The sequence below is a fragment of the Gadus macrocephalus genome, chromosome 6 (assembly GCF_031168955.1).
Source record: "Gadus macrocephalus chromosome 6, ASM3116895v1".
NCBI classification, from domain to species: Eukaryota; Metazoa; Chordata; class Actinopteri; order Gadiformes; family Gadidae; genus Gadus; species Gadus macrocephalus.
In genome coordinates this window covers 18,044,161-18,057,951 of record NC_082387.1, presented here as the reverse complement: position 1 = coordinate 18,057,951, position 13,791 = coordinate 18,044,161, and the positions used below count along the sequence as shown (strand labels likewise).

At 42.9% G+C, this 13,791-nt stretch overlaps 3 protein-coding genes across 4 annotated transcripts in view; 1 reads left to right on the top strand and 2 right to left on the bottom strand.

Annotated features, from left to right (window-relative positions):
• smarcad1a (SWI/SNF-related, matrix-associated actin-dependent regulator of chromatin, subfamily a, containing DEAD/H box 1 a) overlaps nucleotides 1-9,354 on the top strand; it is a 30,572-nt gene extending 21,218 nt beyond the window's left edge. Inside the window, exon 23 of the mRNA XM_060054671.1 lies at nucleotides 8,204-9,354. Coding sequence (XP_059910654.1) covers nucleotides 8,204-8,265 — 62 coding nt within the window. The 3' untranslated portion in view covers nucleotides 8,266-9,354. The remainder of the gene's footprint in view (nucleotides 1-8,203) is intronic.
• Nucleotides 555-6,553, bottom strand: LOC132459849 (perforin-1-like). The gene is made up of 5 exons (XM_060054673.1): nucleotides 6,433-6,553; nucleotides 3,401-3,663; nucleotides 2,878-3,149; nucleotides 2,446-2,587; nucleotides 555-2,322 (listed from the first exon to the last, which is right to left on the bottom strand). Exons 2-5 carry the CDS (start codon nucleotides 3,656-3,658, stop codon nucleotides 1,423-1,425), a joined length of 1,572 nt encoding a protein of 523 aa, XP_059910656.1. The 5' UTR covers nucleotides 3,659-3,663; nucleotides 6,433-6,553; the 3' UTR covers nucleotides 555-1,422.
• prf1.5 (perforin 1.5) lies at nucleotides 8,443-13,363 on the bottom strand. Of its 2 annotated transcripts, none has more exons than XM_060054676.1 (5): nucleotides 13,229-13,363; nucleotides 11,793-12,055; nucleotides 11,270-11,541; nucleotides 10,804-10,945; nucleotides 8,443-10,677 (listed from the first exon to the last, which is right to left on the bottom strand). In XM_060054676.1, the coding sequence occupies exons 2-5, from the start codon at nucleotides 12,048-12,050 to the stop codon at nucleotides 9,790-9,792; spliced, it is 1,560 nt and encodes a 519-aa protein (XP_059910659.1). In that variant the 5' UTR covers nucleotides 12,051-12,055; nucleotides 13,229-13,363; the 3' UTR covers nucleotides 8,443-9,789. The 2 variants fall into 2 exon arrangements, with proteins under 2 accessions (XP_059910659.1, XP_059910658.1); XM_060054675.1 differs by lacking the exon at nucleotides 13,229-13,363 and adding an exon at nucleotides 12,987-13,220.
• Between the last annotated feature and the right edge of the window lie 428 nt (nucleotides 13,364-13,791).

Sequence of the window (13,791 nt, the reverse complement as noted above, 5' to 3'; positions counted from 1 at the left end):
AAATATCAATGCACTTTTCAGCCCTGAATAAAAGTAAAAGCTATTTAATAATGGATTTGCATGCATAGTATACGACACTTTCCATTGAAAAATCAAGTTATCCATAACTTGACTCATTTTATAATGTAATCAAATGCTCACACACTAGCTGCTTTCAGACACACCTGAAAGGCCTGTTATTCTCCTGATGGGCCGTATGTGTGAAGAACATATCCTGACATTTGTACCATGAAAGTCTCCTTTCATACTACCCCTGAGGTAGTATTTTCTCTGTAGGAAATGTAAATTACCTTATATGTGAATGAGAAGTTGAAAGTCGGTATTTCTCACACCACTTCAGTGGGCGTGTTGATGATGCTTCTACATGTCATTGAATGGCCCCCTAAATGATAATCAGCCTGATGCCTTTTGATTGTTGAATGGTTAAAAAAAAATGTAATGTTGGTACTGCTTTTAAGAGTCATTTGTGGTGAACGCTAAAAGATATGTCTTATCATAACCTTAAAAGTACACATCATACAATAAATGACAACAAATAAGTTCACAGCTGCAAGTGTTTAGAAAATGTTTTTTTTATTATTATTACTGACAACAGTCAGTAATAACTGAACATTATAAGGTCCCGTCCTTGCACTCCCTGTTTTCTCAGATAAACACAGAAATCAACTACATTTGTCTAAGTGTTATATGTGAAATGAAGCAAAAATATACGCTCCCTTTCTCCGGTAACGCAAGGTGTCGTTCGCGACACCTTTCTTCTTTGTCGTTACTTCTATTTGTCTCCAACTCATGCTCCAATCTTTCATCGATCGATGCTTCGGATGTTGTGAATGCAACGGACTATATGATGCATCATTTTAGCAACATTTAAAATGATGGCGATGAGTTCTGCCCGTTCTGCCTCTATTTTGTCTGCGGTCAAACAAACTACAGTGACAGCGGCCACACTTATCCCGCCTCTTGCGAACTTAGACCGTACGTCATATTCCTCTCATTGCAAGCCCACCCCCCTAAACCCCCCGTTGATTCTACTGATGTCTAACGACATCGATGTCCACGTATAAAGCAATCAGTGTCAATCACCCTCAGGGTAGAATCTTCCGATATACTAATGCGGCAAAAATTTGTGAAAACGGCTTATAGGTAGAAAATGATTATGCATGCTTAATAACGTGAGGAGACAATTATTATGCTTGCTTCTTACTTAATAGGTGAATCAAAATATTATGTTTTAACATTATAGCCAAAATGTTATTATATTCTGCGCTCAGAAATTTGTTTCATTATCGACTGGGGTTTCCACATTATTGTTATGGGTTTAATTACAACTTGAGGTTGAGCTTGCAATGCGCGTGCGGAAACTCTAGTATATATAATATACCAATAATCCCATAGATTTAAAAAAAGTACGAGTACATTCATCTACTCTGCATTGGGCGAGTAACGTCCGCACCTGTCGCCGATAAGGTGGGGATCACAAGTTGAAGTGTAGGTGAAGTACAGAACTCCCTTGTTTAATTGACAGCTCAGAGAGTGAGTGCCTCGCTCTGGGAAGACCACGCATCTCCCTGCCTCGTCATCAAAGAACACATCCCTCTCCCACACCTCGAACCGCAGCTGATAGCCCATCTCCACAGAGCCAAAGTCGTACTTGGCGTTCCACACGGGGTCATCGTCGTCCATCACCGTCACCGTCTCCTCATAAATGTTGTTGTAGAAGATCTTCACATAGGCGTCGGCCTGTGTGAATCGGTCCCCAATTAGACCTGCTGCTCGGTGAATCTCCAACTTCAGCGTCCCCCTTCCTGCCCGGAGCGGGCAGCAGTTGTGGTCCAGGTTTGGGCTCGGGGAACAGTTCTTAGGACCCAGGTGTTCTTCCTTAAGCCGGTTTTCCTTGATGTATTCCGTGACAAAACTCTTGAGGTTCTCCTTGACCTCTGGGTCTTCCACCAGATGGTGCAGAGGGAATATGGCATAGGAAACCACATCAGGATTGTCATGGAGGCTGTTGATCCAGCTGTGGTAGGACTCTGATGGATCTTGGTCATAGGGGATGCCTGGGAAATACCTCTCTCCACCAATGACTTCGATCTTGTGGGTCATGAATCCTTGGTAGAAGCCCATGTTCACGTTGCCCTTGATGAGGGTATCACATTTGTTGGAGAAGGTGTTGGAGAAGGAGGTGTTGGGGGGTAGGAAACCCAGGGACATCTTCAGTTCAATATTCAGGCAGTTCTTGATCTCAAACTCTGAGAAACCCTTCAATGTGGCCAGGCAGGTCCTGAAGGCCGTGACTCTCCTTACTGTACCACCGAGTTTCACCTTTTCAAGGGGAACACAACACTCGATTTTAACCATGCTATTTGCTTTTTTGACTAATATAAACATTAAGATGAGAGAATAACCCTTTAAGGTGTTTAGCAAAAAATTTGAAGCATTTCTGACCTGGTGTATGTAGTGTGTTCCGTAGGTGTCTATAAGTCGTCTGTATAGTGCTCTGTTCTTGGGAGAACCAGAGCTCTGTGGGAGGCGTCTCAGATGATTGGAGAACTCTTTGCTGAGCTGAGGGTGGTCAGCAAGTCTGTAGCTAAAATGACGAACAAAAACAGTTCCAAGTTAAGTTCAAAGGTAATGTTGCGTGGCTGGTCCCCTTAATAACATGACTTACGTCAATGATTTCGTTCATGTGCAACCATTCAAATGATTGAATATTTAAGTGACTATTATAATTATAGAGAAATACAATCTCTACATTTTTATTAGTCTATGTAGAGTAAAATAATATTTGTTTTCCCACATCAATTAAATGCATCCCCGGGAAGAACATCCATTGACCAACCCCAAATTTTAATAACCTAGCAACATCCCCTGCAGCACCTGTAGTAGGTACAGCTGATCTCGTGGACAGCGAACGTGGCCTTGTCCAAGCTGTTCTGCGAATGGGCGAACTTGGCCATTTCTGAGCGGCTACCGCCAAGCACGGCCTTGCCCACATCCTCCAGGCTCAGACCTACGCCCCAGGTATTTTTAACCATGGAGCTGGAGCTCTTAATCAGGGAGTCCACTGAGTGGTGCAGGGCGCCGGAGAGCTGCTTCCTGCAGTGTCTGAAATGCCGCCAGTCCAACACCACCGCTGGGAGCTTCTCCACCTGGAGGTGGGCGGAGGGTGCGCGTATCAGGGGAGAGGGTGGATAGGGATGGGGAAATGAAGTAGTGGAAGTGGAAGGAATGTTAGGAGGAGGTTCCAGACAAGGACATTCTAGAGGAACGGGCAGGAAATGAAAGAATTAAAGGTTTGGAGATTAATAGAAAACGCAATGCAAACAATAATAATGGCAGCCGGAGAGGACTGCAGTTTTCACGGGGTAGTTGCAGTTTTTGGCCGTTTTTTTCCTCTCACCTGTCCGGCGTGGAATCGATTGGGACAGAGCGTGCAGGTGCGATTGGCGCTCAGGTGATCTTTGACGTTGATGACGTACGCCCCGGTTCGACGCATCCGCACAACGTCAAAACCTTCACCGGCCAGGTTGTGGCCCGGGACGAAGGGAACCTTTTCACACTCGGACCAGTTGCCAACACGACAGCCCTCAGCCTCCAGGATGAACAGCGCCATCGCCGAAGCCAACAGACAGAATCGCCTGCTTGGTAGTGTGGCCATGGTAACTGAAATGTAAAATTATTCAAACTGATTGATGTACAATTCGAAGTGTACGAATGAGTGAGATAGAGTATAGTGTGATGTGGTTAATGGCTTAACTATGATGATCCCAGTAAGATTTGATCATAAATCAATCTATATGGGAGGTTTGTTTGAAAGTTTGTTCAGTGGTTGGTGTGCACAACATGACTGTAGGACGTGTCTATTTTAGCCTGCCTGTTGCATCCTTATGTGTCTGTTTTACAGTAGATATTTTAGACTTACTAGATAGAGCTGGAAAATACATCAATGCTGTGATATGAGACTAGATATGGTCTTAGATTTTGGGTATAGAGATATGGCATGAATTTACTCTGGGTTTAAAGGCTGCATTACAGTAAAGTGATCTGATTTTCTAAACTTACCCTCATTTTCTAGCTGTCCTATGATTTGCCTTTACCCACTTAGTCATTATATCAACATTATGATGATTACTTGAAAGCACTAATGGTCATCCCTACAATATTGTCGGTATGTCAACATCGAGGTACAGTATATGGTAAGAACATTGGTTTTTGTACATATCCAGCGCTAGATTAAAGATTCAAGAATTTATTTGTCACATGCGTAATTTCTGGAACAAAAAGCAGTGAAAGGGGATTGCGACTGCAACTCCCAGCTGTGGCAAGTTTAATAATAGAAAAGTACTAAGAAAAAAAAGAACGGGGTTGGGGATTAAATAAAATAAAGTTTATGAAGAGAGGGGAATCAGGCATTCATTGTCCGTATGGCTTGGGGGGGAAAAAACTTCTTAGTCTTTCTGTTCTGGCCTTTTGACATCGAAGCCACTTTCCAGGGGGCAACCATTGAAAAATGTTATGGCCAGGGTAATGACAGTCCTTTAAAATTATTTTGGCCCTTGACAGGCAGCGCCTAGTGTAGATGTCCTGAAGTCCAGGGAGTGCAGTGTCTGTGATTTTCTCTGCACACCTGTTAACTATGCAATGCCTTCTTATCCTGAGAGTTGCTATTTCCATACCAGGTTTTGGTATTTCCAGAAATAACCGACTCTATTGTTGCCGAGTATGTTTTCTGCAGCTCTTTGGATATTCTGAATTTGTTCAGCTTTCTAAGATGATACAGACGCTGTCTTGCTTTTTTCAGTTGGTTGGAGATGTGTGATGTCCATGGAAGGTCCTTAGAGATGACTACTCCAAGATATTTAAAGTAGCTGACTGTCTCCACCAGGACACCATGAATGTTCAGTGGTTTGTGATGTAGCCTCTGCTTGTCCCTTCTGAAGTCAACCACAAATTCCTTGGTTTTGGCAATGTTTAGTTCAAGGCTGTTGTCATTGCACCATGATGTCAGCATCTTAATTTCCTTTAGGTAGGCGGGGTGTATAGGGTGACTGTATTTAACATACAGCTCCCAATCTTCACCGCCTGTGGCCTGTCCATCAAAAAGCTGAGAACCCAGGAGCGGAGAGATGTATTAAATCCTAGAAGATTGAGCTTGGTGACTAAAAGGTTTGGCACAATGGTGTTAAAGGTTGAGCTTTATTTAATGAACAGCAGGCGTGCGTAATTCCCCTTCCCTTTTTCCAGGTGGGAGAGAGTGGTTTGGAGGACATGGGATATGGCATCATCATTACTTATATTGGGTCGTTAGGCAAACTGAAGGGGGTCTAATGAGCCAGGTGTTGACGAACATATAAAATCTTTTACCAGTCTCTCAAAACATTTCATCACCACTGATCTCAAGGCTATGGGGCGGTAATCATGTAAGCTTGCTGAGTTGGCTTTCTTGGGCACAGGAATACTGGTGGATGTGTTTAGGCACCTAGGAACTACAGTGTGAGCTAGAGACAGATTGAAGATTGTCTGTCTCAAGCTTGCACACTGGTGCAAGCTTGTCAGCACATGATTTTAACAACCGCCCAGGAATGCCGTCTGGGCCAGCGGGATTTCTGCTGTTCAGTCCTCTAAGTGCTCTTCTCACGTAATGCTCAGAGACTGAGATCAACTGGTCTTTGGGCAGATTGCACGTAGCACCGTTGTTAAAAATGGCTGCAGGGCTAACAGCGTTGTTTTGAAAATAATCATCACTGACCACAAAGCGTGCATAAAATGAGTTCAAGTCAATTACCAGTGAGGGACCACATCTGTTGAGTTGGCCGATCGTCCCTTGTAGTCAGTCATCATCTTCAGTCCCTGCCAAACACTCCTGCTGTTGCGATTGCCTAAGTGCGTCTCCACCTTTTCTCTGTACCGTTTCTTCGCCGCTTTCACTGCTTTACGCATTTGGTAGGAGGCCACTTTGTAGGATGTCATGTCCTACAAAGTTGTATGCAGATGCCATTGTTGTATGCAGATGTTCGTGCGTTCAAAGATTCAGCTATACTTGAAACGGTTTAATGTTTACTTTGATTTCGAACAATTTGCATATTGGAGGCTAGGCCCATATCTTTTCTCGATAGATTCCCATGAAACCTATGTCCATTTTACAGTAAAGGTCTTCGTAACATGAGAAAAAACTCGTAGGCCTAGTCACACAGGAGTAATCAAAAATAGGCTTTACCATGGGGATATTTTACTTTTACTTCATTTATTGAAATACCAGAAAACATGGTATATCCTGATATAAAATCAAGATATTTGATATTGCCCGGCACTATCTCTTATCTTATTTCTCACTCACACTAGTGAGTGCAACCTCTCGCCATAGATGGCTTGCCACAGTGGATGATCTTGGCAAACGTACATGGAATGACCTAAAATCAAAAGAGGTTTTACCTTGAATGGTGTTTTTTCTTAATGCCCTTTTAATGGTCTGTTCTTTCCTTTCGGACAGTATGACATCCTTCGCCGAGAAAATACGACTGGATGTTTTTTCATCGCTGGGCACGCCTCTGGATTTTTTTGTTTTTGTCTTTGCCCTTGTTTGTTTTTCGTCGTTGGGCACACCCTGCTCCAGGGTTCTGCCTATCCTTTCTTCCTTTTCTTATATCTCATCCTCTCTTTCTTTCCGTCTCTCGCTCTGGCTCGTTTTCCGTCTTGCACTACCCTAGCATGAACAGATTTATTGTTTAATTTCGAAACCACACGGTACAAATCCAACGTGTGTGTGTGTGTGTGTGGATTCTGAGGTGTTTTCATAGTCACAAGAGAAGATTCATTTTAGATTTATTTGACAGATGTTTGAGGATTATTTATTAAACTCGTTGCAGATTCAAACGTTTTACAAAAAACACAAGGAGCAGTTTTGTAATGATTGAAAATGAAAGAGTAACACGTAAAACATGCAGACGATGCGAGGCCTTGGCTATAAGTTATGCAGCATTCTATATGGACTGGTGTGTGTGTTGTGTGTGTGTGATACAGGACGGTAAAGGTCATAATGCTGATCAGTAAGGACAGTATTGAAGATAACCTGCTGCGACTTGGTCAGAAAAAACTGAAGCTGGAACAGGACATGACGGCAACTGACGCAATTAAGCAAAGAAAAGATAGCGGTGACATCTACATGATGGGTCTATTACACAATACCTATCGTTTACAGAGCCAGTGAACCCACTGTTTCAGACTGGATTCAAACACTGTGATTTAAAACTATGGGTTTTGGGCTGAGAGTTTTAGGAAAGAGGAGGGGCTGTTATCCCCATGGTTACAACCAACTCCAACTTTATAATACTTTTATAGAACCGCCTTTGTGTAAGTGTTATGAGCATAGCATTATACTATGGGTGTCTGGGAAGCCTAACCCTCACTCAGACGCGGACCACACGTCCACACAAACTGTACCACCGGTGCCCCTTGGTACCTCAGAAAAGGTACGCGGACATCCCGAAAGAACACTACCTGCGTTCGCTACAGGGTGGAATGTTCTCAGTGTCTTGGGGGGAAATGGCAAAAACATAGCATTTTACCCCCTTTTTCTCTAAATGGGGATCTTATATCAGAAATGGTGATAAATAGCATAGATTACAACGTTGACGATCATGTAAGACAAATTACCACGTTTAAAACCGCAGTGGGTTCACTGGCTCTTGGCTCTATCCGTTACAATTTCAAAATGAGAACGTTATTTGTATGGTCATATGTTCAAAGAATATAAATGTATTACTTTTTTTTAACTGTTCACTCTTGACCCTTACTTTATGCAATAAATGCTGTGGTAAATCTGACTTTAGACATGCATTTATATCAATAATAAGATTTGCAAGAAAAATGGGGTGTCCTGTTTACATTGAGCCTGGACTTAGTGTGGTTTGGAGAATGCACAAAAAGGCATTAGCCGCATGAGTTTTCGAATATATATATATGATCATATGATCCATGGTTTGATACCCATGGATCATGTTTACCAATATATCATCCATGGTTTGATACCCATGGCATGCGTGCCGTGAAACCCTTGGTGAAATTGATCACCAAGCTGGTCAAATTAAATGATTTACTGGCTGCATGCTGGATTAGGACAACAATCAAATGCAAGATCTCTGACCCAAAGCCCTGCTGTATTAAGAAGGGTAAAGGAGATCTTAATTGATAATCCTTCTCTCAGGTGGTGAGGGGACCATTCCTGAGGACATGGCCTCTTTATTGAAGGCCTCGCTGGGACTGTGAAACCTATTTGCATACTGACACACTTAACACGGTGTGCACTAAACTCCACCCTGTCTGGTAAGGACACTCCAAAACGGGCCCAACTCTTATTGTTCGAACAGTATTCTCACAGAATCGTCATCCTGGGACAGGGTTTGGACCCCTGCTCCATACTTGATCCAGACAGTCATACTGAACAAATATTTTGTTATTTTTATTGACCTTTTTTACAAATATTTGAAACCAGTACATAGTCGGGAGTGGTCAGGCTGTGGCTTTTCTACTGGACTCGTATGAGAAACTTGAACGCTCTTCCTTAAATACAAAGCTTTTAGATCTTGTGATACAACTATGAACATGACGCCATAAAGCTGCCATAATGCTCCTGCACAGTAGCTACGTTTCCATACCCGGGGCATTTTATAATAACCCATACTATTCCCATGATTCTCAGGGTCGAGATGAAGATGGCCAATTTATCTGCAAACTGTAAGGCTTTGAGATATTTTTGGAGCACTTCCAGTTTTTACATTTGTGCCATTTGAGATCTGGCCAGATGGCCAACACACTGTTAGCATATATATTGGACTATACTGAACATATTTTATGGTTTTGATATAAACTTCTTATCTCATTCTAAAGTATAACAAGCGGCTCAATATAAAGTGTCAAACTCCAAATCAAAACGATTGTTATTATGGGGATATTTTATCGTACCTGCGGTATCAGGAAGCTAAAAGTGTGTCAAATCCACCAATATGGTCTCACTGTTTCAACAATGACGCAACTGAAAGAATGAAAATGTAGACTAAGGGCCAATAAAGAATTCAAATGATCGTAAGCTTTGTTAACCATTTGGGCAATGCAGTGTTTGGAGGTAACTGACTTAAGTTCTGCTGTCACCTGACTTAGGTTCTGCTGTCTCTCCCCCGGGTACCCGGGGCAGCAGCTGTCTGAGGAGGGGGAGGCTGTGCTGTTTCATGTACTGTAGGATTAGCTACTGTGCTGTATCTGTTCAACTGTATCTGTTACGACTTTTATCACATTATTTGTATCTTTTTGTATGTTCTTGTTCATATTTAATAATGAAAAACACATGGAATATCAGAATGATTTGTCTTTGGTAGCCGTTTCTTTTTTGACGTAGAGCATGAATAACCTCTTTTCAATCTCTTGTTTAACCCTCTTATCCTCTTACACATATTTAACTTGGTGTATTTAGGATTTTCCCCACTATTTTTCATGTCTGTTCTTTTATGTATATCAACTGCTGGTTATATTAAGTTAAAAAGTAATAGTTTAGTTAGTCATCACTCATTATTTTTCTAAAATATTTGGATTTAATTAAAATCAGGTTGGATTCCACGGAAGATCCTATTCTGAGAAATGATCTGAGGTAGCTCGTAACATCCTGACGTCAGTTAACTGCTAAAATACATCTGCTAGAATCTGCCAGGTCAAATGGTCCACTGGAAATGTTATTCATATATATATATATAATATACCAGTAATCGCATTGATTTATAGAAGTACGAGTACATTAATCTACTCTGCATTGGGCGAGTACCGTCCACACCTGTAGCCGATAAGGTGGGGATCACACGTTGAACTGTAGGTGAAATACAGAACTCCTTTGTTTAGTTGGCAGCTCAGAGAGTGAGTCCCTCGCTCTGGGAAGACCACGCATCTCCCTGCAACGTCATTATAGAGCACATCCCTGTCCCACACCTCGAACCGCAGCTGATTGCCCATCTCGACAGAGCCAAAGTTGTATGTGGCGTTCCACACGGGGTCATTGTCGTCCATCACCGTCGCCGTCTCCTCATACATGTCATTGTAGAAGATCTTCACGTAGGCGTCGGTCTTTGTGAATGTGTCCGCCCTGAGACCTGCAGCTCGGTGAATCTCCAACTTCAGCGTCCCCCTTCCTGCACGAAGCGGGCAGCAGTTGTGGTCCAGGTTGGGGTTCGGGGAACAGTTCTTAGGACCCAGGTGTTCTTCCTTAAGCCGGTTCTCCTTGATGTATTCCGTGACCATACTCTTGAGGTTCTCCTTGACCTCTGGGTCTTCCACCAGATGGTGCAGAGGGAAGATGGCATAGGAAACCACATCAGGATTGTCATGGAGGCTGTTCATCCAGCTATGGTAGGACTCTGATGGATCTTGGTCATAGAGGATGTCTGGGAAATACCTCTCTCCACCAATGACTTCGATCTTGTGGGTCATGAATCCTTGGTAGAAGCCCATGCTCACATTGCCCTTGATGAGGGCATCACATTTGTTGGAGAAGGAGGTGTTGGCGGGCAGGAAACCCAGGGACATCTTCAGTTCAATATTCAGGCAGTTCTTGATCTCAGACTCTGAGAAACCCCTCAATGTTGCCAGGCAGGTCCTGAAGGCTGTGACTCTCCTTACTGTACCACCGAGTTGCACCTTTTCAAGGGAACACAACCCTAGATTTTAGACATGCTATCTGCCTTTGTGACAAATATTAACATGATGAAGATGAGAGAATAAGCTTTTAAGGTGTATATAATACTAAATTGCAGCATTTCTGACCTGGTGTATGTAGTGTGTTCCGTAGGTGTCTATAAGTCGTCTGTACAGTGCTCTGTTCTTTGGGGAACCAGAGCTCTGCGGGAGGCGTCGCAGATGTTTGGAGAACTCTGTGCTGAGCTGAGGGTGGTCAGCAAGTCTGTAGCTAAAAAGACGAACAAAAACAGTTCATAAAACCGTTTGAAGATAAGTTCAAAGGTAATCTTGAGCGGTTGGTCCCCTTAATAACATCAGACCAACGCCAATGATTTCTATAATTACCACTTTAATGCGCAACCATTCAAATTAATGAATATATAAATTACTATTATAATTAAAGAGAAATGCAAACTTTACGTTTTTATTGTTCTATGTAGACTAATATAATCATTGTTTTCCCATATCAATTAAATGCATCCCGAGAAGAAAATCCGTTGACCAACCCCAAATTATAATAACCTAAAAGCATCCCGTGCAGCACCTTTAGTACCTGTAGTAGGTGCAGCTGATCTTGTGGATAGCGAACGTGGCCTTGTCCACACTGTGCTGCGAATGGGCGAACTTGGCCATTTCTGAGCGGCTACCGCCAAGCACGGCCTTGCCCACATCCTCCAGGCTCAGACCTACGCCCCAGTTATTTTTAACCATGGAGCTGGAGCTCTTAATCAGGGAGTCCACTGAGTGGTGCAGGGCGCCGGAGAGCTGCTTGCTGCAGCGACTGAAAGGGCGCCAGTCCAACACTGCCGCCGGGAGCTTCTCCACCTGGGGGTGGGAGGAGGGCGCGCGTATCAGGGGAGAGGGTGGATAGGAAAGGGGAAATGAAGTAGTGGAAGTGGAAGGAATGTTAGGAGGAGGTTGAGGATGTTCCAGAGGAACAGGGAGGAAATTAAAGAATTAAAGGCTAAGTTATGGAGATTTATAGAAAACGCAATACAAACAATAATAATGGCAGCCGGAGAGGACTGCAGTTTTCACGGGGTAGTTGCAGTTTTTGGCCGTTTTTTTCCTCTCACCTGTCCGGCGTGGAATCGATTGGGACAGAGCGTGCAGGTGCGATTGGCGCTCAGGTAAGCTTTGACGTCGATGACGTATGCCCCGGTTCGACCCATCCGCACAACGTCAAAACCTTCACCGGCCAGGTTGTGGCCCGGGACGAAGGGAACCTTTTCACACTCGGACCAGTTGCCAACTCGACAGCCCTCAGCCTCCAGGATGAACAGCGCCATCGCCGAAGCCAACAGACAGAAACGCCTGCTTGGTAGTGTTTCCATGGTTACTGAAATATAAAATTACTTAAACTGATTGATGTACGATTCGAAGTGTACGAAAGAGTGAGTAGAGTATAGTGTGATAGGGGTCAATGGCATAACGCTGATGATTCCAGTAAGATTTGATTCATAAATCAATCTATAGGTTTGTTTGAATGGTTGTTCAGTGGGTGGTTTGCACAACATGACTGTGGGATGTGTTTATTCTAGCCTGCTTGTTGTTGCATCCTTATGTGTCTGTTTTACAGTAGATATTTTAGACCTAATACAAAGGGCAGGAAAATATATTGATACCGTGATTTGAGACTAGATTTGGTCTTCGATTTTGGGTATCGCAATAGGGCATAAATGTGCTATTTTACTCTGAGTTTAAAGGCTGCATCACAGTAAAGTGATGGGATTTTTCTAAATGTACCCTCACGTTCTAGCTGTCCTATTATTTTGCCTTTACCCACTTGTTCATTAGATCCACATTGCTGATGATTACCAGAAAGCACTAATAGTCATCCCTATAATATTGTCGGTATGTCAACATCGAGGTATTTGATTAAAAATATGAACATTGTTTTTTTACGTATACAGGCCTAGATGCTGCTAAACTTGTAACCGTTTAATATTTACTTTGATTTTGAACAATTTGCATATTGGAGGCTAGGCCCATATTTTTTCTCTATAGATTCAAGTGAAACTTATGTCCATTTTGCACTACAGTTCTTTACTATATGGATATTTAGACTTAATGTATTGAAGTACCAGAAAACATGCTATATCGTGATATAAAATCAAGATATTAGATTTTGCCCAGTACTATTTCTAATCCTTTCTTGCTCACTCTCACTAGTGATGCAATCTCTCACCACAGATGGCGTGTCCACAGTGTATGATCTTGAGAAAGCGTGCATGGAATGACTTATTAATTTAAAAAAAAAGAGGTTTTACCTTGAATGGTGTCTTTTCTTAATATCCTTTTAATGGTCTGTTCTTTCCATTCGGACAGTATAACTTCCCTCTCCGAGAAAATAGGACTGGAAGTTTTTCGTCGTTGGGCACGCCTCTTGATTTTTGTGTTTTAGTTTTTGCTCTGTACAAGAGTGAGCTACAATCTAGAGCTGGCTGGCTATGCTGAAAGCCTGCAGTGTGCACTCTCTTGTGTGTGTGTGTATGTGTGTGTGTGCGTGTACCCTGCTGGTGAAAGGGACCAGCTACCCTGCTCCAGGGCTCTGCCTCTCCTTTCTTCCCTTTCTTCTCTCTCAGCCGCTCTTTCTTTCTGTCTCTCTCGCACGTTCCTGTCTTGCACTACCCCAGCATGAACAGATTTAGTGTTTAGTTCCAAAACCACACCGTACAAATCCAACACTGTGTGTGTGTGTGTGTGTGTGTGTGTGTACAGGGGGATTCCGATGTGTTTTCATAGTCACGAGAGAAGACGTGGGATGGACAGTCTTTAGGCGCTGGGTGTGTGTGCTTTGCATGCTAGTGCTTTCATGTGTGTGACTGTTTGGGTAATGTCTGAGCCAGCCTGTCTGGGTTCTGATAACGGAACCAACCCATGCTTTCAGCCTCCCCATTGTTTATGTACTGAAAGGGTTGACATGTTGGTGGTTTGAGCATGGTGAGGATGGCAGTTCAACATTTATTTTGAGATCCTTCGCTTCAGCTTTCATTTTTTTTAATCATAATTTTTGTATTTATCTCCATTTCAGGCTGTAGTTTGTACCAGTATTGTCGTTCCTTTTGTAGCTCA

Bases quoted from the DNA above. Each gene is read 5' to 3' on its own strand.
- LOC132459849 (XM_060054673.1), bottom strand. From the start codon at position 3,658: ATGGCCACACTACCAAGCAGGCGATTCTGTCTGTTGGCTTCGGCGATG. The intron at 2,588-2,877 runs GTGCTGCAGGGG...TCGTCATTTTAG, and splicing joins ATCAGCTGTACCTACTACAG to CTACAGACTTGCTGACCACC. The intron at 2,323-2,445 runs GTCAGAAATGCT...CCCCTTGAAAAG, and splicing joins GAACACACTACATACACCAG to GTGAAACTCGGTGGTACAGT.
- prf1.5 (XM_060054676.1), bottom strand. From the start codon at position 12,050: ATGGAAACACTACCAAGCAGGCGTTTCTGTCTGTTGGCTTCGGCGATG. The intron at 10,946-11,269 runs GTACTAAAGGTG...TCGTCTTTTTAG, and splicing joins ATCAGCTGCACCTACTACAG to CTACAGACTTGCTGACCACC. The intron at 10,678-10,803 runs GTCAGAAATGCT...TCCCTTGAAAAG, and splicing joins GAACACACTACATACACCAG to GTGCAACTCGGTGGTACAGT.